Raw genomic sequence first — 22378 nt, 5'->3', positions numbered from 1 at the left:
ATCAGGGACTCGAGATTGTCCGGTGGTTCCCGAGTGGGGCCAGTTCATCTTGGATAGTGTCGGAGAGCCTTTCAGAAAGCACACAGTGAGCGCCTCGTTGTTCCAACCACTCGCTGCTGCCACCGTGCGGAACTGGATGGCATAGTCCGTCACGCTGCGCCCGACCTTGGTGGAGAGTCAGGAGCTGTTTGGCTGAGTCAGGACCACTGCTTGGGCCTTGAAACACTCGTTCGAATTCCTCAGCAAAGGCAGAGTAGCTGGCACAGCAGGAACTATGGGCATCCCACACAGCAGTAGCCCAGGCCAGGGCTTTTTCCGACAGCAGGGTGATGATATATGCGATCTTAGACCGGTCGGTGGGGAACGACGAGGGTTGCAGCTCGAAGGAGAGAGAACATTGGGTGAGAAACCCTTTACAAGCACTTGGATCACCTGAGAACCGTTGGGGAGGTGGAAGGCGAGGTTCAGCCAGAGGGTTAACTGCCATGGGTACGTGAATCTGAGGTACTGGGACGGGAACTGTTGCCGAGGTAAGTCGATCAGATATCTGCTTTATGGAAGTCAGCATCTCCGACAGAAGATGAGAATGTCTAGCCATTAAGGCCTCTTGCTGAACCAGGGCGGCTTCGTGGCGTTGGACAGTCTCCTGGTGGTGGGACAGCATGGCAACAAGGTCCTGGGAACTGGCTGCCTCTGGGTTCATTTTTGGTGCTCTGTGTTTCTGTCAGGACCCGGTTACGAACCCGGGTCTCCGGAGTGAGAAACAGTCACTTAACCAACTGAGCCACGAATAGTCGGCAGAACCCAGATGATGAGGCAGACACAGCAGTACTTGAGACGGTGTATTTAATGTAGTAAAAAGTGAAGTCCTTCAGGAACACATGTAACTCCACAACCTCAAAAGGAATTCCACAAGAACAAAGGTAATCCTCCAAGACAAAAAAGGTAAATCCACAAGGTGGTAGGTATAGCACAAAAAGCCTCAAAAGATACTCAAAAATAAATAAACAAGAACAAAAAACAGAATTCCACAAGAGCGTCCACCGGGATCAACAAGAGTTAACAGAATACTAGGGCTGGGTGCTAACATACAAACACAGAGCAAAGGACTGAGGAAAACAAAGGGTTTAAATACAATCAGGGGAAACGAGGCACAGGTGCAAATAATAATGGGGATCAAGGGAAAACAAAAGGTCAAAAGGCACAATGGGGGCATCTAGTGACCAAAAACCGGAACAACCCTGGCCAAATCCTGACACTGAAGTGTCTCAATACCAAGGGAACCCACCTAATCAGCCCATTCAGATTCTTCACTTCTCCAGCAATATTTGAACATGCATGTTGCTCTGCCTGTCTGTGTATTTGTGTGTGTGTTAATGTAAATTACTGTGATGGAACATTTTGTATGTGTGTTCTTTTTCATCTGATGACCTGGTATACATGGATCCTTCATTTCTTTGTGTTCAATTATTGTGCCTGCATACACATTAGTGTTTCTGTGGTGATTGTATACTTTAGTGATTGTGTGTGCCTGGGTGTACATGTGCAGGTGCACAGGACTATTTCTCAACAGGCAATTGAACTGGTTGAGTGTCAACAGCTTTAAGCCATCTACTGATAGCAGTGACCCAGCTCAGGCTTCTCCCAGCGCTTAACCTAGGTGGGGTAGTGATAACATGGTTCTCATTGGGAAATGTACACATAAGAACATAATTACAATCTAATGGGTTTCCAATGACCAAATGTGTATACATTGCACAAAGTCCATGGTCCAATTTGAGCTGAACAGAACTCCTACAGTACACTGTGCTTGACTTTAACTTGTACACCTTGGATCTAGTTGGTGGTTTAGTATATAATCATTTCTGATCCTTGTTTTTTACATGTTTATTACTCTCATGCAACCTCACAATGCGGGTTGCACATGTATGCAAATGCTGGGCTATAGCAAAGATGTGCAACCCTGTGGGTGTCCAGGACCAGGATAGAAGAGCACTGGTCTAATGTAGCACGCTGCTAAATTAGTGTTCAGGAATGTCCCTTGACCCTCTAACAAGGTAGAGTCAGTGTGCACTGTCTGGCTCTGTGTGTGATCACATTCCTCCATACTAGAGTCAGCACCTGTGACCCCCCCACATACACCCTCTCTCTTTCTCTAACATCCATTCACAGGGAAATATTGTGATGAGCCTTAAGAAACTATCATTTCACTCTGGACCTAACACTATTTGAAACCCCGTCCTTCGTCTCTCTCTCTCTCTCTCTCTCTCTTGCTCTCTTTCCTTCACAAACACAATAAAGTGTCTATTATCTCTGCTTTACTGCTTTATGATGTCTGGGCCTGCTCATTGGACTGGTCACACACTATGCTACTCTCTCCAGAATCACCTGCTAGCTTTTACTGATTGTTATTTCCTGTGTGAAGCGAATTAACTAGTACATGTTAACACACTCCTAGCACATGTCTGTGTGACTCCTCACAGTCTCCAGATTTAATGCTGAACATTTATTTCAGATAATTGTGAGAGCACAGGAACACAGCACATAGACAACATGTAAAAAGTGCAAATGAACTTGACAACATGGTCTATTTACAGTACCTCATGTTAGTTAAAGTTCAATGTCCCATCAAACCCAACACAGTATATCTTGTTCTTAGAGACATATCTGTCTGTGAATCTGTGAATAAATAACTTATTGATATATATGGAAAAATATTAATGGAACAACAACAGCAACTACAATTAAAAAACACATGTTATTATCCAGTTAGCCTCTCTTCCTTCCTCTCTCCCTCTTTCACTTTTTCTCTCTCTCTCTTTGGACATCTGGCTAAGATTTGATTAGCAAAACAGTCTCAGTTGCAATGACATTGAAAGGGAAAAGGACTGGACTCCTACAGTCCACAATTAACAAGGCCTTGTAGGTCTGCCCCAGAGACAGTCAGTCACTGTATTATATGTAGCACTAGCCTAAAGGGAATGAGAAGGAAACGTGAACAAGTTATTTATTATTCCTAGCACTAACATGTATTAGTCAGATTTGACTGTAAGTTGTGACCTGATGTGTTACATCAAAACTACACAAAATGTGTCAGTACAACAACAACATAGGCTAGAGTTAAAAATTGAAATTCTTAAAACTGAAGAACTGTCTTTACGCATCTTTCCCCCAGTGATATGCTCCGGCACCCAAAATGCACTAAGTGTGACAGGAAGTTCACAGACGCAGTACACGCTAATGAAGGAGATGTACAGTGGCTGTGAGATCGTCATGGGTAACCTGGAGATCACCATGATGGAACACTGGAGGGACTTCACCTTTCTTCAGGTGAGGGGATGAACAGGTGGATGAATGGCAACAGGTGTGTATGTGTGTGTGTCTTGCACCAGGAGAATGTATCATCTACTCCAGTCAATAGAAGTCTATATATATAGTGCCAACACTAAACACACAATCAGACATGTCAGGCCACACTTCCCTCTGGGGCACAGAGAACAACACAGAGATTTTATCATTGTGTGTCTCTTGTGGATGATGTCACTGTCTCCTGTACACAATGAGTCCTCTTACATTCCCCTGTGAAACCTTTATCACTGTGGCGCGGCCATGGTAACTGATCACACAGCCATGGTAACTTAACACAAAGCCATGAAAACCAGTTAGTTATCCGTAAACAGAACCATATACTGTATATGCCTCTGCCTGTAACTAGTTTATCTGTCATGGCACAGGTATAGGATCTTAATTTGAGCCAGTTTGGTACAGCAGGAAAATGATCCTGCAGCAACAGGAAGTGTAAAATATTATGTGGATTATAATTAATGGACATTTCTTTGTAGGAGTTGATACATTCAAAAGCCTTTTTAAACATCAAATACACTACAAGTTCTCCTGCAACAGGGTGATCAAATTAAGATCCCACATCTGTACTGTAGTTACCTAATGTTACGGCTGTCATGGTAACAATTGATGAGTGAGAGAGTAAGAGGGCTGTTGTGATGTTATAGTCAAAGTTGTTGATTTTAGAATTAAGATGTCAGGCTACCATACAGTACATGATCCGCTACATCAGGCATTCCCAAACTGGGGCACGCGTACGCAATGCTGTCGGAGATACACCAAATAAAAATGTGATTCATATTTTAAAAAATATGTATATAAAAATATATATAATTATTCACATTTTCAAACAGTACATTTATATTTTCCAATGGGGCTATACATTTGGGTGAGGTTTTTTTCTCGCCTGAGTAGCCTCGTTTCACTACCAAAAATAAAATTAAACCATCTAGTGTTCAGTGAAATAACAACACAATGTCAAATACAGGTAGCCTAGTCAAATAATAAACAGCCAATCACATTAACCGTTACTCTCTCGCGGGAAACCTTCACTCTTGCGCAGACATTTAGAAACGAAACATGACAATTTAAAAAATAAGCCACATGAGTTTTTTGAGCGAGAATAAAGCCTTTTGAGTAGTAAGACATGTATAAAAGCAACAGATACCATTAATAAGAAGGGGCTAGAAGCGTCTTATATGGTGAGCTACCAAGTCCCTAGGACAGGCAAGCCCCATACTATTGTGGAGGACTTCATTTTTCTTGTTGCCGCAGATATGGCTGGCACAATGCTGGAGGAAAAGGCCAAAAAACTATACAGACAATGCCATCAAACAACACTGTTTCACGACGCATCAGTGACATGGCAGGAGATGTTTTGAAACAATTACTGCTTCGCATACAAGCCAGTAAATGATATGCTTTACAGCTGGATGATTCAACAGATGTGGTGGTCCTGGCACAGCTCCTGGTATATGTCCGTTACGTTTATGGGGGGTCAATTAAGGAAATATACCCTGATGAAGACAGCTTCTCTGTCGAAACGTTGATTATTAGGTTATTAAATTATTGCATCTGAGCTCCTAGAGTGTGCGGCTCTTCTTTAATTTTTAAGTGCCACCACTTCACCCAAATAGCTGTACGTTTCTTTCGCCTCTGGGTCAATTAAGGAAGACATCTTCTTCTGCAAACCACTGCAAACCAGGACAACATGAGAGGATATTTTTAAAGTACTGGACAGCTTTGTGACATCAAATGGACTTTGGTGGTCAAGATGTGTTGGTATCTATACTGATGGCGCAAAAGCCATGACAGGGAGACATAGTGGAGTGGTAACTCGCGTGCAAGCAGTTGCTCCCGGCGCCACTTGGGTACACTGCAGCATTCACCGAGAGGCTCTTGCTGCCAAAGGAATGCCTGATAGCTTGAAAGATGTTTTGGACACTACAGTGAAAATGGTTAACTTTGTTAAAGCAAGGCCCCTGAACTCTTTCTCAACCATGTAACGCTTTTACATATGACACAAGTGCCTGGTTATCAAGGGGCAAAGTATTGACATGGTTTTTTTTATCAAGAGATGAGCTAAAACTTTTCTCACTGACCATAATTTTCACTTGTCTGACCGCTCGCATGATGAGAGTTTCTCACACGACTGGCCTATCTGAGTGATGATTTTTCTCGCCTGAATGATCTGAATGTAGGATTACAGGGACTCTCCTCAATTTAATTCAATGTGCGGGACAAAATTGAGGCTTGGATTAAGAAGTTGGAGCTGTTTTCTGTCTGCATTAACAAGGACAACACACAGGTCTTTCCATCATTGTATGATTTTTTGTGCGCAAATTAACTCAAACTTACGGACAATGTCAAATGTGATATAGCGAAGCACCTGAGTGAGCTGGGTGCACAATTACGCAGGTACTTCCCTGAAACGGACGACACAAACAACTGGATTCGTTATCCCTTTCATGCCCTGCCTCCAGTCCACTTACCGATATCTAAACACGAGAGCCTCATCGAAATTGCAACAAGCAGTTACGGGACTATAAAAAGTTTGGGAACCACTGCGCTACATAAATGTTCTTTACTCCGCATACTAGAGGGATACTTGCATGCAGGCTTTTTTTCCCAGCCCAGTTCTAACACACCTGATTGAGCAAATCAAGGTCTTGATGTGTAGTTGATTCAATTGAATCAGGTGACAAATGCCTGCTCACACTGCAGCTCTCCAAGATCAACAATGAGGAACATTTCCGTATCCTGTTTCCGTCTACAGTAACACCTTTTTCTTTCCGCTTTCTCTTTTCCTCTTTCCTTCTTCCCTGACCTCTTCTCCCCCGTAGTCTATTAGAGAAGTGACGGGCTACATCCTCATTGCCATTAACCAGTTCAGCCGGCTCCCGCTGGACCAGCTCCGTGTCATAAGAGGCACCACTCTGTACGAGGATCGCTTTGCTCTGGCTGTCCTCGTCAACTACCAAAAGGACGGCCAACACGGACTGAAGGAGCTGGGCCTCACACACCTCACAGGTACGCACGCACGCACGCATGCACACACACACACACACAACATTTTTTTATTGTGATGAAGATAAGTCTTTAAGTGATACACATCATCATCATGAACAGCAACATGGTTATCATGGTCCACATGCCAACTACCATATGAACTTCAGTAGCAGAATTGGGGTCAATTCCAGTCAATCCAGGAAGTACAATGAAATTCAAATTTCAATTCCCAACTGTAGCATGAGAGATGAGAGGAGGCACTGCGGAGAGAGAAATACAAATTTGTGACCGTTTTGATTTGGTTACTCACCAACGTCTTCTGCCCTGTTAAACTAATTGTTTGTCTTCCTTTGTGTGTGTGTATGTGTGTGTGTGTTCCAAAGAGATACTGGAGGGAGGGGTGCAGATCATTCAGAATAAGTTCCTGAGCTATACCCCTCAGGTGAACTGGTTGGACATCGTGAAGGATGGAGACTCTGAAGTCATCATCAACGAGAACGGGCCTGAACGTGAGTATAGCAGGAGGTAGATGGTAGTACTCACAGAAATGACATGTATTCAGATTAGTGCTAGGACTGCTACTATATACACTACTTTTCAAAAGTTTGGGGTCACTTAAAAATGTCCTTGTTTTTGAAAGAAAAGCAAAAAAATTGTCCATTAAAATAACTTAAAATTGATCAGAAATACAGTGTAGTCATTGTTAATGTTGTAAATGACTATTGTTGCTGGAAATGGCAGATTTTTTAATGGAATATCTATATAGGCATACAGAGGCCCATTATCAGCAACCATCACTCCTGTGTTCCAATGCCACATTGTGTTAGCTAATCCAAGTTTATAATTTTAAAAGACTAATTGATTGTTAGAAAACCATTTTTCAATTATGTTAGCATAGCTGAAAACTGTTGTGCTGATTAAAGAAGCAATAAACTGGCCTTCTTTGGACTAGTTGAGTATCTGTAGCATCAGCATTTGTGGGTTCGATTACAGGCTCAAAATGGCCAGAAACAATGAACTTTCTTCTGAAACACGTCAGTCTATTCTTGTTCTGAGAAATGAAGGCTATTACATGCAAGAAATTGCCAAGAAACTGAAGATCTGGTACAGCGCTGTGTACTACTCACTGCACAGAACAGCGCAAACTGACTTTAACCAGAATAGAAAGAGGAGTGGGAGACCCCGGTGCACAACTGAGCAAGAGGACTAGTACATAAGAGTGTCTAGGTTGAGAAACAGACACCTCACAAGTCCTCAACTGGTAAAACACCAGTCTCAATGTCAACAGTGAAGAGGCGACTCCGGGATGCTGGCCGTCTTCTTCTATGTTTTTATGTGATGTAGTTTCTACATTTTCTAAAATGTCTGACATGTTTTTCAGAGCCGTGTGATGAGGCATGCGGCGGTCCATGTTGGGGGCCCAGGAATGACACCTGCCAGAGCTGTGAGTCACTTTTGACCCCTGGCTCTCATTTTCTGACAACACTAGATAGCTTCGCTCTGATGTAATGTCCTACAACCCAGCTCAGTCAGTTTGCTTGGCTCAAAGTTCTCTCTATCTCTCTCTCTGCCCCCCCAGTGACGAAGACAGTGTGTGCCCCTCAGTGTAATGGCCGCTGCTTTGGGAGGAGTCCTAGTGAATGCTGTCATATGGAGTGTGCAGGAGGTTGCACCGGACCCCTGGACACCGACTGCTTTGTGAGTTTGCTATACACACAAACACACCGCAAAGAAGTCTTAAAAGTAGCTCTGATAGTCATTGCATAGCAATTAATGGGTTAAAACTATACTACTAAGCAATGCATACAGTATCATATAACTGTGTTTGTTCTCTATCCAGGCCTGCCGTAACTTCAACAACTCAGGCTCCTGTGTGCCCCAGTGTCCCCAGACTCTCATCTACAACAAGCACACCTTCAAACTGGAGCCCAACCCCAGCGCCAAGTACCAGTACAGTTCCATCTGTGTGGCCCAGTGCCCCAGTGAGTCCACACACAGCATGCTCTCCCCACTTCCCCTCACCAGTCAACTCCTGGTCATGACCATCATGTCTCACTCATTATCCTCATTCAATCTATCAATTTTCTAGCATGGTCCAATCTTCCTGTGGATTTTCCTGTGGATTGTAATGATTTGGTTTTCTCCCTTTACCTGTCCCTCTGCCCCACTCTTTCTCTCTCACATTACATTCCTCCTCAGCTAATTTTGTGGTGGACGGGAGCTCGTGTGTGAGCAGCTGCCCTTCTTATAAGACGGAGATGGAGAAGAAAGGAGTGAAGAGGTGTGAGTCCTGTGGAGGCCTCTGTCCCAAAGGTACCCGGCTGTCCAGTGCCCACACATACACCCTTCAACTATCATTGCTTTATAGAGAGTCTTCTACTCCAGCAACCTGCCCTTTTCTCTTCTCCTTTCTTCTCTCCTCTCCTCAAATCTCTAGCTTGTCAAGGAACAGGCACAGCCTCCAGGCAGACAGTGGACTCTCAGAACATTGACAGTTTCATCAACTGCACCAAGATCCAGGGTAGCCTTCACTTCCTGGTCACCGGGATTAAAGGGTGAGTGACAGCAGCAATATTCTATCAAAATGGCATGGCATGGGGTAGTCTAGCTGCCTCTGGAGCACATGTATGATGTATTGCTACCGGCTTAGGTTCCAATCTGGCTCAATGTTTTTCCAGCACTCTCTCTCCTACCTTTCAGCTCTAGCTCTTTCTATCCAATAAACATACAAAATACTTAAATATATACAGTACCAGTAAATCTACTCATTCAAAGGTTTTTATTTCTTTTTACTATTTTCTACAATGTAGAATAGTAGTGAAGACATCAAAACAATTAAATAACACATATGGAATCATGTAGTAAACAAAAAAGTGTTAAATCAAAATATGTTATTTAAGATTCTTCAAAGTTGCCACCCTTGGCCTTGATGACAGCTTTGCACACTTTTGGCATTCTCTCAACCAACTTCATGAGGTAGTCACCTGGAATGCATTTCAATTAACAGGTGTGCCTTGTTAAAAGTTAATTTGTGGAATGTCTTTCCTTCATGCATTTGAGGCAAACAAATCAAAATCAAATCCAATTGTATGTGTCACATGCACCGAATACAACAGGCACAGTGAAATGCTTACTTACAAGACCTTAACCGGGCAATGCAGTTGTAAGAAAATTCCTGAAGAATAACTAATAATTAAAGAGCAGCAGTAAATAACAATAGTGGGGCTATGTACAGGTACAGAGTCAATGTGCAGGGACACCGGTGTCGAGGTAACTAAGGTAATCTGTACATGTAGGTAAAGTTATTAAAGTGACTAGGTAATAACTGAAAGTAGCAGCAGCATAGAGGGTGGGGGCAATGCAAATAGCCTGGGTAGCCATTTGATTAATGTTCAGGCTTGGGGGTAGAAGCTGTTTAGAAGCTTCTTGGACCTAGACTTGGTGCTCCGGTACTGCTTGCCGTGCGGTAGCAAAGAGAAAAGTCTATGACTAGGGAGGCTGGAGTCTTTGACAATTTTTAGGGCCTTCCTCTGACACCGCCTGGTATAGAGATCCTGGATGGCAGGAAGCTTGGCCCCTGTGATGTACTGGGCCATACGCACTACCCTCTGTAGGGCCTTGCGGTTGGAGGCCGAGCAGTTACCATACCAGGCAATGATGCATTCCATCAGAATGCTCTCGATGGTGCAGCTGTAAAATCTTTTGAGGATCTGAGGACCCATTCCAAATCTTTTCAGTCTCCTGAGGGGGAATAGGTTTTGTCGTTCCCTCTTCACGACTGTCTTGGTGTGCTTGGACCATGTTAGTTTGTTGGTGATGTGGACACCAAGGAACTTGAAGCTCTCAACCTGCTTCACTACAGCCCCGTCGATGATAATGGGGATGTGTTAGGTCCTCCTTTTCCCGTAGTACACAATCATCTCTTTTGTCTTGATCATATTTAGGGAGAGGTTGTTGTCCTTGCACCACACGGTCAGGTCTCTGACCTCCTCCCTATAGGCTGTCTCATCATTGTCGGTGATCTGGCCTACCACTGTTGTGTCATCTGCATACTTAATGATGGTGTTGGAGTCAAGTCCACGATCCAGTTGCAGAGGGAGGTGTTTAGTCCCAGGGTCCTTAGCTTAGTGATGCGCTTTGACGGCACTATGGTGTTGACTGCTAAGTTGTAGTCAATGAATAGCGTTATCACATAGGTGTTCCTTTTGTCCAGGTGGGAAAGAGCAGTGTAGAGTGCAATAGAGATTGCATCATCTGTGGATATGTTGGGGCGGTATGCAAATTGGAGTCGGTCTAGGGTTTCTGGGATAATGGTGTTGATGTGAGCTATGAGCATCCTTTTAAAGCATTTCATGGTTACAGACGTGAGTACTATGGGTCGGTAGTCATTTAAGCAGGTTACCTTTGTTTTCTTGGACACAGGGACTATGGTGGTCTACTTGAAACATGTTGGTATTACAGACTCAAACAGGGAGAGGTTGAAAATGTCAGTGAAGACACTTGCCAGTTGGTCAGCGCATGCTCGGGGTACGTGTCCTGGTAATCCGTCTAGCCCTGCGCTCTTGTGAATGTTGACCTGTTTAAAGGTCTTACTCACTTCGGCTGAGGAGAGCGGGATCACACAGTCGTCTGGAACAACTGATGCTCTCATTCATGTTATTCAGCTCGTCTGGTAGACTCGTATCACTTGGCAGCTCTCGGCTGTGCTTCCCTTTGTAGTCTGTAATAGTTTGCAAGCCCTGCCACGTCCGAAGAGCGTCGGAGCCGGTGTAGAACGATTCAATCTTAGTCCTGTATTGAAGCTTTGCCTGTTTGATGGTTCGTCGGAGGGCATAGCGGGATTTTTTATAAGCTTCCAGGTTAGAGTCCTGCTCCTTGAAAGCGGCAGCTCTACCCTTTAGCTCAGTGCAAATGTTGCCTATAAGCCATGGCTTCTGATTGGGGTATGTACTTACAGTCACTGTGGGGACGACTCCATCGATACACTTATTGATGAAGCCAGTGACTGATGTGGTGTACTCCGCAAAACAGTCCTGTAGTTTAGCATCTGCTTAATTTGACCACTTTTTTAAAGACAAAGTCACTGGTGCTGCCTGCTTTCATTTTTGCTTGAAAGCAGGAATCAGGAGGATAGAATTATGGTCAGATTTGCCAAATGGAGGGCGAGGGAGAGCTTTGCACTCTGTGTGGAGTAAAGGAGTTGTTTTCCCTCTGGTTGCACATTTAACATGCTGATAGAAATTAGGTAAAACTGATTTAAGTTTCACTGCATTAAAGTCCCTGGCCATTAGGAGCGCCACCTTTGGATGAGCGTTTTCCTGTTTGCTTATGGCGGTATACTACAACGGTTCAGGTAAGACCCAAATTCAGACTGTGTTGAAGTAAACAATGTTTATTACAGCAACAGGGGCAGGCAAACAACAGGTCAAGGACGGCAGGGGTCGATAATCCAGAGTGGTGGGGCAAAAATACAGAACGGCAGGCAGGCTCATGGTCAGGTCAGGCATAGGTCGGTAATCCAGAGGGGCTATAGCGGTGTGCCAGCACATCCGGCTTAACATCCTTGGGTACCGGTGGGTGTTGCGGAAGCAAAGTGGCCCGGGCCTTACTGAATCCTCCCGGAGGTCCTGATACACCACGGGAATGGCGGAGATGTCCGGGGCAGAACAGGCTCCAGCCCACAATGGCACCAGTAGACAGTCAATCGAGGGATTGTGTCACTGGAGCCAAGAGAATCCCAATAACAAAGGAACCTGCTGAGAATCAATTAGCAGGAATTGGATCGTCTCGCTGTGGTTCCCGACACTCGTAGGTTGATGGAGGTGGTATGGTGGGTGACCCGGCCTATAGAACGCCCGTCTAGTGCTCTAACATTCATGGGAAAGGAGAGGGGTTGAGTGGGGATGCCCAGCTCGGACGCCAGGGAAATGTCCGTAAGACTCATATCCCCCCCCGAGTCGATGAGTATCTGGAGAGACTTGGACTGGTCCCCCCACAGCAGGGTGGCATGGAGAGGGGGGATATTATGGGGAGAAGCTAACTTGTCCTTAGGACCCACCTGAGTACTTATCCCTACCAATTAGCTAGGTCTTTTGAAGGGACAGGTAGACACATAATGGTAGGCAGTACCACAATACAGACTCTGGGTGTTAAGTCTGCATACGCGTTCGGCTGGAGACAGCCTAGCCCTGCCGAGCTGCTTTGGCTTGGGAAGAGGTAAACTGGCAGTCTGGGACGTAGACGCCGGGGACTTCCTGAGTCCATCAGATGTAAGGTGGGATCCTTGAGTGAGAGATTGGGACAGCAATCAGACCTCTTCTCCCTCCTACGTTCCCATAGCCGTCCATCGAGCCGGATGGTCAAAGCGATGAGTGAGTCGAGATCCATCAGTAGTTCCCGGGCTGCAAGCTCGTCCTTTACTTCCTCCGATATTCCGTGCAGGAAAGTGTCGAACAGCGCTTCCGGGTTCCAGGCACCCTCCGCTGCTAGCGTGTGGAAATCCACCGCATAGTCAGCCACACTGAGGGAGTCCTGCCAAAGCTGGAGTAACATCTGGGCAGCTTCTCCCCTGGACACCGGCGCCTCAAACTTTTGTCACCTCCGACCACGAATACCTCCAGACTGAGGCAGATGGCGGATTGTTGCTCCCACACCAACGTGGCCCAGGCGAGTGCCCTCCCGGAGACCAGTGTAATGATGTACGCTATCCTCGAGCGGTCCAAGGGGAACGAAGAAGGCTGCAGCTTGAAAACAAAGGAGCACTGGGACAGAAAGGCCCAGCAGGTTCTGGAAACTCCATCGTAGGGCTCCGGGGGTGGTAAGTGGGGTTCCTGGGAAACCAGGGTGATGGCGCTGCTACCAGCCGGGGTACCAGGCGTCCAAAGCTAGGTCGTGACATTCAGCCACGGCCTGAAACCCTTCCATCAGACCGCGAAGCAACTCCTTATGCCTACCAATGGTGGCTCCTTGGGAGAAGATGGCATTGCAGAGCTGGTCCAAGTCTGCGGGGTAAGTCATGGCCAGTTTGTACTATAACATTTCAGGTAAGACCCGAATGCAGACTGTGTTGAAGTAACAATGTTTATTACAGTAACAGGGGCAGGCAAACGACAGTGCAAGGCAGGCAGGGTTCGATAATCCAGAGTGGTGGGGCAAAGGTACAGGATGGCAGGCAGGCTCAGGGTCAGGAAGAGGTCGGTAATCCAGAGTAGGGGCAAAGGTACAGGACGGCAAGCAGGGTAAGGGACAGGCAGAATAGTCAAGCAGGTGGACAGGCAAGGATCAGAACCAGGAGGGCGAGAAAAAGAGAGACTGGGGAAAAGCAGAAGCTGAGAAAAACGCTGGTTGACTTGACGAACTGGCAACAGACAAACAGAGAACACAGGTATAAATGCACAGAGGATAATGGGGAAGATGTGCGACACCTGGAGGGGTTGTGGAGACAATCACAAGGACCGATGAAACAGATCAGGGCGTGACATATACAGCTCATTGAGTGAGGTTTTAGTGCCCGCATCAGTCTGTGGTGGTATGTAGACAGCTATGAAAAATACAGATAAACTCTCTAGGTAGATGGTGTGGTGTACAGCTTATCATGAGATACTCTACCTCAGGCGGGCAAAACCTTGAGACTTCCTTAGATATCGTGCACCAGCTGTTGTTTACAAATATGCATAGGTTCCCACTCTGTGTCTTACCAGAGGCTGCTGTGTTATTCTGCCGATAGTGTATAACCTGCAAGCTGTATAACCTGCAAGCTGTATGTTATTAATGTCGTCGTTCAGCCACGACTCTGTGAAACGTAAGATATTACAGTTTTTAATGTCCCGTTGGTAGGATATACGTGCTTTCAGTTCATCCCAATGATTTTCCAGCGATTGAACGTTGGCTAGCAGTACGGATGGCAAAGGCAGATTAGCATGATCCTCACAAGGCACCCCGATCTCTTTCCACAAAATCTCAGTTTCTATCTCCAGCGAATGACAGGGATGAGGGCGTTTGGAGTATATCCTTCCCATCCGACTCATTAAATTCTTTGTCCAATTCGAGGTGAGTAATCGCTGTTCTGATGTCCAGAAACTATTTTCTGTCATAAGCGAAGGTAAGGTGGCAGCAACATTATGTATGTACAAAATAATTCACAAACAACACGGGAACAAAAATAATAATTGCACGGTTGGTTAAGAGCCAATAAAAGGGCAGCCATCCCCTCCGGCGCAATCAGTGGCGTTGTGACAAGGTAGGGGTGGTATACAGAAGATAGCCCTATTTGGTAAAAGACCAAGTCCATGTTATGGCAAGAAGAACTCAAATAAGCAAAGAAAAATGACAGTGCATCATTACTTTAAGACATGAAGGTCAGTTAATCCTAAAATGTCAAGAACTTTAAAAAAATTACGTGCAGTTGCAAAAACCATCAAGCGCTATGATGAAACTGGCTCTCATGAGAACCCCCACAGGAAAGGAATACCCAGAGTTACTTATGCTGCAAAGGATAAGTTCATTAGAGTTACCAGCCTCAGAAATTGCAGCCCAAATAAATGCTTCACTGAGTTCAAGTAACAGACACATCTCAGCATCAACTGTTCAAAGGAGACTGCGAGAATCAGGCCTTCATGGTCAAATTGCTGCAAAGAAACCACTACTAAAGGACACCAATAATAAGAAGAGACTTGCTTGGTCAAAGAAACACAAGCAATGGACATTAGGTGGGTGAAAATCTGAGAGACTGAGTTCAAATTTGAGATTTTTGGTTCCAACCGCCAGGTCTTTGTGAGATGCAGAGTAGCTGAATGGATGATATGGTATGTATGGTTTTCACCGTGAAGCATGGATGATGCTGTGTAGGTGCTTTGCTTTGCTGGTGACACTGTCAGTGAATTCAAGGCACACTTAACCAGCCTGGGTACCACAGCATTCTGCAGCGATATGCCATCCCATGCCATCCTGTTTGCGCTTAGTGGGACGATCATTTGTTTTTCATCAAGACAATGACCCAACACACCTCCAGGCTGTGTAAGGGCTATTTGACCAAGAAGGAGAGTGATGGAGTGCTGCATCAGATGACCTGGCCTCCACAATCACCCGACCTCAACCCAATTGAGATGGTTTGGGATGAGTTTGACCGCAGAGTGAAGGGTTAAGCAGCCAACAAGTGCTCAGCATATGTGGGTTACACCTTCAAGACAGTTGGAAAAACATTCCAGGTGAAGCTGATTGAGAGAATTCCAAGAGTGTGCAAAGCTGTCATTAAGGCAAAGGGTGGCAACTTTGAAAAATCTCAAATATTAAATATATTTTCATTTGTTTTAACACTTTTTTGGTTTCTACATGATTCCATGTGTTATGTCATAGTTTTGATTCTACAATGTAGAAAATAGTAAAAATAAAGAAAAACCTTGGAATGAGTAGATGTGTCCAAACTTTTGACTGCTGCTGTATACATATGCAAAATGGCACAGTAATGTCAACTTGATGTGTTCACCTTTCAATGGACCTCACTATTTATGTTGGATGATCTTCTATACACAGTGATCCCTACAACAACATCACAGCTTTGGACCCAGAGAAACTGAAGATCTTCAGAACTGTGAGAGAGATCACAGGTGTGTGCTTGTGTGTGTGTTGAAGTTTCAAATGCATGTGTCTGTTTAGTGGCGGCAGTGTGAGTGATATGATGTATTCGTGTTTGGAAGGTGTTCTGTGTTTTAACACCTTCTGCGGTTGCCAGACGTTCTGAGTATCCAGTCATGGCCTGAAAATCTGACTGACCTGTCGGTGTTCTCCAACTTGGGAACCATACAAGGAAGAACCCTCTACAGGTGACCATCTATCTCTGTCTTACTCACTCTCTGACATTAGACGTGTGTCTTTGTCTCTCTGCACTTAAGAAATATCACTTTCTACAGTATGTGTCCACTGAACCCATTTCCATCTCCATCTGTGCTTAACTGCATTGTAGACATGCATGCATAGACTGCCCTGTTGTGTCTTGTGTGTCTTGTCACCACTTTATCTCTCATCGCCTTTCACCCCATTTCTCATCCCCTGCTCTGCTCCCCTTTCTCTCTCGCTCTCTCTATTCCTCTCTCGCTCTCTCTATTCCTCTCTCGCTCTCTCTATTCCTCTCTCGCTCTCTCTATTCCTCTCTCGCTCTCTCTCATTTGTTCCATCAGCGGCGGGAACTCTAAAAAGTCCAGTAGTGTGTGTGACAGTTGTTTTACTAATCTATCTGACTACTAATCTTCCTGATACTGTGTGAACTGAAAAAACAGCGTCATACTCAGACAATGCTAAACAAAACAAAAATCCTCTGAAGTGGTTACGAGTGGTCTTGAACTGTAGAAGTGTCTCAGCTGGTGATGGGTGGGGGATTTTAGTGTAGTTGAGGTATAATCCTCATGATTGTATTTTGAACTTGATCATACCTTATGACCACCAGTGGAGGTCAGTGCCGTTTAAAATGAAGGAGGACGATTTTCTTTTCATGAGCATGGCCTTATTTCTTTTACAGCATATTGGATGACTCTCATTCATATTCCGTTCACCCAGTTCAATGTAACAGGTTATAGGTGTAGGCTACTACATGATCCTCTAATTGTCCATATACCCATCATGAGATTGCTACAACCTAGCCTATGAATGAAAGTTTACAACGTAGGCGCACACAGGTCGAGAGACAAATTTGAGGTGACAGACAGTGACATTCAATACCGCCTTGCACGCTTTTGCCTGCATCTAGCTGATATAGGCTGTGATCATTAGTCCAACAGTTGCAAACGAGAGTTTCTATTGGACAAATTCAGGTGTGTTTATCCCCGTTTTGTTGTGTTCGCTTACGTTTAAGGAACGTTTTCAACAGGGAAACTGAAAGTGAAAAAAATGACTCTCTATTTCGCTCTTGCTTCTCCTTAATTTTGGAAGAATGTAATTTGTTCAAAACTGTTCAACTATTGTCTTTCTGTTTCTACTCACCACATTTTATACACTGCAGTGCTAGCTAGCTGTAGTTTATGCTTTCAGTACTAGATTAATTATCTGATCCTTTGATTGGGTGGGCAACATGTCAGTTCATGCTGCAAGAGCTCTGATGGATTTGAGGACGTCCTTCCGGAAGTTGTCCTAATTACTGTGTAAGTCTATGGAAGGGGGAGAGAACCATGAGCCTCCTAGGTTTTGTTTTGAAGTCAATGTACTCAGAGGAGGACGGACGCTAGCTGTCCTCCGGCAACACCATGGTGCTACCCTACAGAGTGCTGTTGAGGCTACTGTTGGCCTTCTTTTCAAAATAGTGTGTTTTAATCAGTTATTTGGTGACATGTCATTGTATTTACTATAGTTTTATCTGAATAACTTTTTAAATGTTTTACATTTCAAATGTTTATGAAATTCACTGAGGAGGCTGGTCCCCCCCCCCTGAGCAGTCTCCACTGATGACCACATTGGCTATTAGGAGTCTACCACAATAGCATATGAATTCTATACATAATAACACACACATTTTCTGTCTACATGTAGACAATTAATTCATGTTTGGGAGCAGCAATGCCTTATCTGGGATTCATTTACTTCACTTTCCTGACTTGATTGATGTTCCCAGCACCAATATACATTTGTACATATTTTTTTCTGAAATATCCTCCATTCCCTCCACCTTAATGGTTCTCTCTCTCTTGGCTCTCTCTCTTCCTGTCATCACCCTATCCCTCTACCTTGCTTCTCTTCCTCCTCCTGCGTTCTTCCCTCCCTCTTCTCCAGGGGCTACGCCCTGCTGGTGATGCGTATCCCGTCACTGACCTACCTGGGGCTGCGCTCACTGCAGAGTATCAATGACGGCGGTGTCTACATCACAGGAAACAGGAAGCTATGCTACCACCACACCGTCAACTGGACACGCCTCTTCAGTAGTAGCTCCCGCCCACAGCGCCACCAGAAGAACATCGACGTCAAGGACAACCGACCCCAGAGCCAATGTGGTGAGACGGGGGATAGAGGAGAGAGACTGGGTGACATCTTCAAAATCATTAAGTACATTTGTTTTGCGGGTACACTAGTGAATTACTAATAGTTTTTTGCATATGTTTTGTCTGTGTGTGTGTGTAGTTGCGGAGGGGCACATGTGTGACCCTCTGTGTTCGTCGGAGGGGTGTTGGGGTCCTGGGCCAGACCAGTGTCTATCCTGTAAGAACTACAGCCGGGGGGGAACCTGTGTCAATCAGTGCAGATTTCTCACCGGGTCAGTACTCATTCAAATAAAATGTGTCTTTATTATAATGTAGATTTGTCAGTATGTCTCAATGTGTGTACGTGACTATGTGTTTAACCTATTTTTCAATCTCAATCTCTGCTTTTCTCCAGGAAGGGGCGTGAGTTTACAAGTCCGAAGGGAGAGTGTATGCCCTGTCACTCGGAGTGTGAGGTCCAGGAGGGACAGCCCACCTGCATTGGACTGGTATGCTCACTTCTAACATCTGCCCATAGACCTCTCTCAAAGCATCTTAAAAAGACAGTTCTATGAGCTCAGAGTGATTAGTTGAAAAGTGTCTCTCAAGGTTTTCAGGACTATCTGAAATGTAGTGCTTCACTGCCACCTTGTGGATAATATTTTGAACCACAATTACATGGATATTGTCAACTGTCTCCATCTCTCTATCCCCCTCTACCGCCCTCTCTGCCTCTCTCGCTCCTTCGCTCGCTCACTTTCTTTCTTTCTTTCTCCCTCTCACTCTCTCACTTTCTCTCTGCAGGGAGCTAATGAGTGTGTGATGTGTGCCAGTCTGAGGGACGGTCCTCACTGTGTTTCCTCATGCCCTGAAGGAGTGATGGGGGAGAAGGGGCTCATCTTTAAATACCCCAACCAGCAGCGACGCTGTGAGCCCTGCCACCTCAACTGCACCCAGGGGTGAGAGACGAGTTAGAGAATGGGGGAGTGTGTGTGTGTGTGTGTGTGTGTGTGTTAAATATCTCTCTGCTCTGTGTTTTCAGCTGCTCAGGCCCAGGAATTGGGGACTGTTTGGACTCCACCAGATTAACTGATGGGTGAGTGTAGTTTCTATATTTTTTTCTACCTGTGACTGACAACCTGATTTCTCCTCACTGTAAGTTTTATTTAGTCTAGAACGTAGCATTATTCATTATTGTATATCAGGTGCTGATTGGCTGAAACATGTGTCTCTTTCCAGCCAATCCATTACAGGAATAGTTTTGGGAGTTTTGGCAGCAGTGATAGTGGGCTTCTCCATCTTTGTGATGAGTGTTCTGTACCGCCGAGGTCTTGCCATCCGGCGCAAGAGAGCCATGAGGCGATACCTGGAGAGTGGAGAGGTGGGAAGGGATGGTGTGTGTGTTTGTGTGTGTGAGAGAGAGAATTAGGATCTCTTAATAAGAGTATGTGTAGTCTATTGTCTTGATATGTGTCGATATTAATTGTGTGCATGACGTGCATGTGTCTGTAGAGTTTTGAGCCTTTGGACCCTGGTGAGAAAGTGGTCAAAGTTCATGCCAGGATCCTGAAGGTCACTGAACTCCGTAAGATCAAGCTACTGGGCACCGGTGTGTTCGGCTCCGTCCACAAGGTGTTTACATCATCAACCGTCGCCCTCTTAAAGCCCCTATTATCATCATCACCCTGCACCTCTCCGATTTTCCCGTAGGCCCTACATGTATTGTGCTACTTACCTTACTTGTCTTCGTTTCATTGTGAGGTAACCCCTCTCCCCCTCTCCTTTCCTCCATGTTTCTCAGGGCATTTGGATTCCTGAGGGAGACTCAGTGAAGATCCCCGTGGCCATAAAGACTATTCATGATCGAATGGGGCAAAATACCTTCCATGAGATCACAGAGGTAAGAAAACACTCTCACACACCCACTCTCAAGAACCCCTGCCCCTTAAAGCATACTGACCTGATACCCACTTACCTTGACTCTTGCTGCACCCCACCGACATACATCACTGTTGCAGTTGTTAATATGTATATGTTATTACCATTTATTTATTCATCACAGCTACAGTTGTTATGATGTACAGTACCAGTCAAAAGATTGGACACACCTACTCATTCCACAAATTAACATTTAACTAGGCACACCTGTTAATTGAAATGCATTCCAGGTGACTACCTCATGAAGCTGGTTGAGAGAATTCCAAGAGTATGCAAAGCTGTCATCAAGGGTGGCTACTTTGAAGAATATAAAATATATTTAGATTTTTTTAACACATTTTTGGTTACTACATGATTCCATGTGTTATTTCCTAGTTTTGATGTCTTCACTATTATTACAATGTATAAAATAATAAAAATAAAGAAAAACCCTTGAATGAGTAGGTGTGTCCAAACTTTTGACTTGTACTGTATATAGTGCTATTTATATTGATATTGTTGTTTTTTATTACCATTTCATTATTTTATTTCACTTAGTTCTGCATGTTGGAGCTCACCCTGCAATCACACCTGCAACCATGTACATGTAACTATTAAACACTGAATCTCTGGGGGAAAAAATAAACTTTTATTTAATGCTGTTAGATTTTTTTCTGATAACCCCTGCAGCACATGATGGTGATGGGTAGCTTGGACCACCAGTACATTGTCAGGCTCTTAGGTGTCTGTCCAGGTGCTAGTCTCCAGCTGGTTACCCAGCTAAGCAATCAGGGGTCCTTACTGGAGCACATCAGGCACCACAGGGACAGCCTGGACCCACAGAGGCTGCTCAACTGGTGTGTGCAGATTGCCAAGGTGAGATACCGTGTGTGTGTGTGTGTGTGTGTGTGTGGTTGGTTGGGTGAGCGGGTGAGTGATTATGTACAGTGCCATCAGAAAGTATTCACACCACTTTACTTTTTCCATATTTTGTTGTGTTACAGCCTGAATTTTTTTTACAAATGAATTAATAGTGAAAAGCTGATATGTCTTGGGTAAATAAGTATTCAACCTCTTCGTTATGGCAAGCATAAAAACATACAGGAGTAGAAATTTGCTTAAGAGGTCACATAATAAGTTGCATGGACTCACACTGTGTGCAATAATAGTGGTTAACATGATTTTTTTAATGACTACCTCATCTCTGTACGCCACACATACAATTATCTCTAAGTTCCCTCAGTCGAAGTACATTTCAAGCACAGATTCAACCACAAAGAACATGGTTTTTCAATGCCTCGCAAAGAAGGGCAACAATTTTTTTTTTTTTTATTAATTACGCTTTAGATGATGTATTAATACACCCAGTCACTACAAAAATTCAGGCGTCCTTCATAACTCAGTTGCAGGAGAGGAAGGAAATGGCTCTGGGATTTCACTATGAGGCCAATGGTGATTTTAAAACAGTTACAGAGTTAAATGGCTGTGATAATATTTTTACATTTTTTTAAATTGAACCTTTATTTAGCTAGGCAAGTCGGTTAAGAACAAATTCTTATTTACAATGACGGCCAAACCCGGACGATGCTGGGCCAATTGTGCACTGCCCTTTGGGACTACCAGTCACGCCAGTGGCTAAGGAAGGATCAATAACATTGTAGTTACTCCACAATACTAACCTAAATGACAGAGTGAAAAGAAGGAAGCTTGTATAGAATAAAAAATATTTCAAAACATGCATCCTGTTTGCAATAAGGCACTAAAGTAATACTGCAAAAAATGGGGCAAAGAAATTAACTTTTTGTCCTGAATACAAAGCGTTATGTTTCGGGAAAATCCAACTCATAATCACTGAGTACCACTCTTCATATTTTCAAGCATGGTGGTGGCTGCATCATGTTATGGGTATTTTTCAGAGAAATAATGTATGTTAGTATTACGTGATTGCTGTATTTATTTTTATGATAAACTAGGGACTAGGACTAGGGAGGACTAAGGAGTTATTTAGGATAAAATTAAACAGAATAGAGCTAAGCACAGAAAAAATACTAGAGTAAATCCTGGTTCAGTCTGCTTTAGAACAGACATTGGGTGACAAATTCACATTTCAGCAGGACAATAACCTGAAACACAAGGTCAAATATATACTGCTTACCAAGACAACATTG

General features: G+C 44.3%; 1 protein-coding gene across 1 annotated transcript in view; it reads left to right on the top strand.

The window, feature by feature from the left end:
• Positions 1–3177: 3177 nt before the first annotated feature.
• LOC115139933 (receptor tyrosine-protein kinase erbB-3-like) overlaps positions 3178–22378 on the top strand; it is a 30969-nt gene continuing 11768 nt past the window's right edge. Inside the window, exons 1-19 of the mRNA XM_065015287.1 lie at positions 3178–3330; positions 6186–6372; positions 6735–6860; positions 7733–7795; positions 7931–8049; positions 8192–8333; positions 8551–8664; positions 8789–8906; positions 15883–15956; positions 16082–16172; positions 18109–18326; positions 18454–18586; positions 18709–18802; positions 19098–19252; positions 19336–19389; positions 19533–19674; positions 19806–19925; positions 20095–20193; positions 20901–21086. Coding sequence (XP_064871359.1) covers positions 3241–3330; positions 6186–6372; positions 6735–6860; positions 7733–7795; positions 7931–8049; positions 8192–8333; positions 8551–8664; positions 8789–8906; positions 15883–15956; positions 16082–16172; positions 18109–18326; positions 18454–18586; positions 18709–18802; positions 19098–19252; positions 19336–19389; positions 19533–19674; positions 19806–19925; positions 20095–20193; positions 20901–21086 — 2325 coding nt within the window. The 5' untranslated portion in view covers positions 3178–3240. The remainder of the gene's footprint in view (positions 3331–6185; positions 6373–6734; positions 6861–7732; positions 7796–7930; positions 8050–8191; positions 8334–8550; positions 8665–8788; positions 8907–15882; positions 15957–16081; positions 16173–18108; positions 18327–18453; positions 18587–18708; positions 18803–19097; positions 19253–19335; positions 19390–19532; positions 19675–19805; positions 19926–20094; positions 20194–20900; positions 21087–22378) is intronic.

This window comes from Oncorhynchus nerka, unplaced genomic scaffold (assembly GCF_034236695.1).
Source record: "Oncorhynchus nerka isolate Pitt River unplaced genomic scaffold, Oner_Uvic_2.0 unplaced_scaffold_1549, whole genome shotgun sequence".
Taxonomy (NCBI): domain Eukaryota; kingdom Metazoa; phylum Chordata; class Actinopteri; order Salmoniformes; family Salmonidae; genus Oncorhynchus; species Oncorhynchus nerka.
This window is presented reverse-complemented; position numbering and strand designations above follow the sequence as displayed.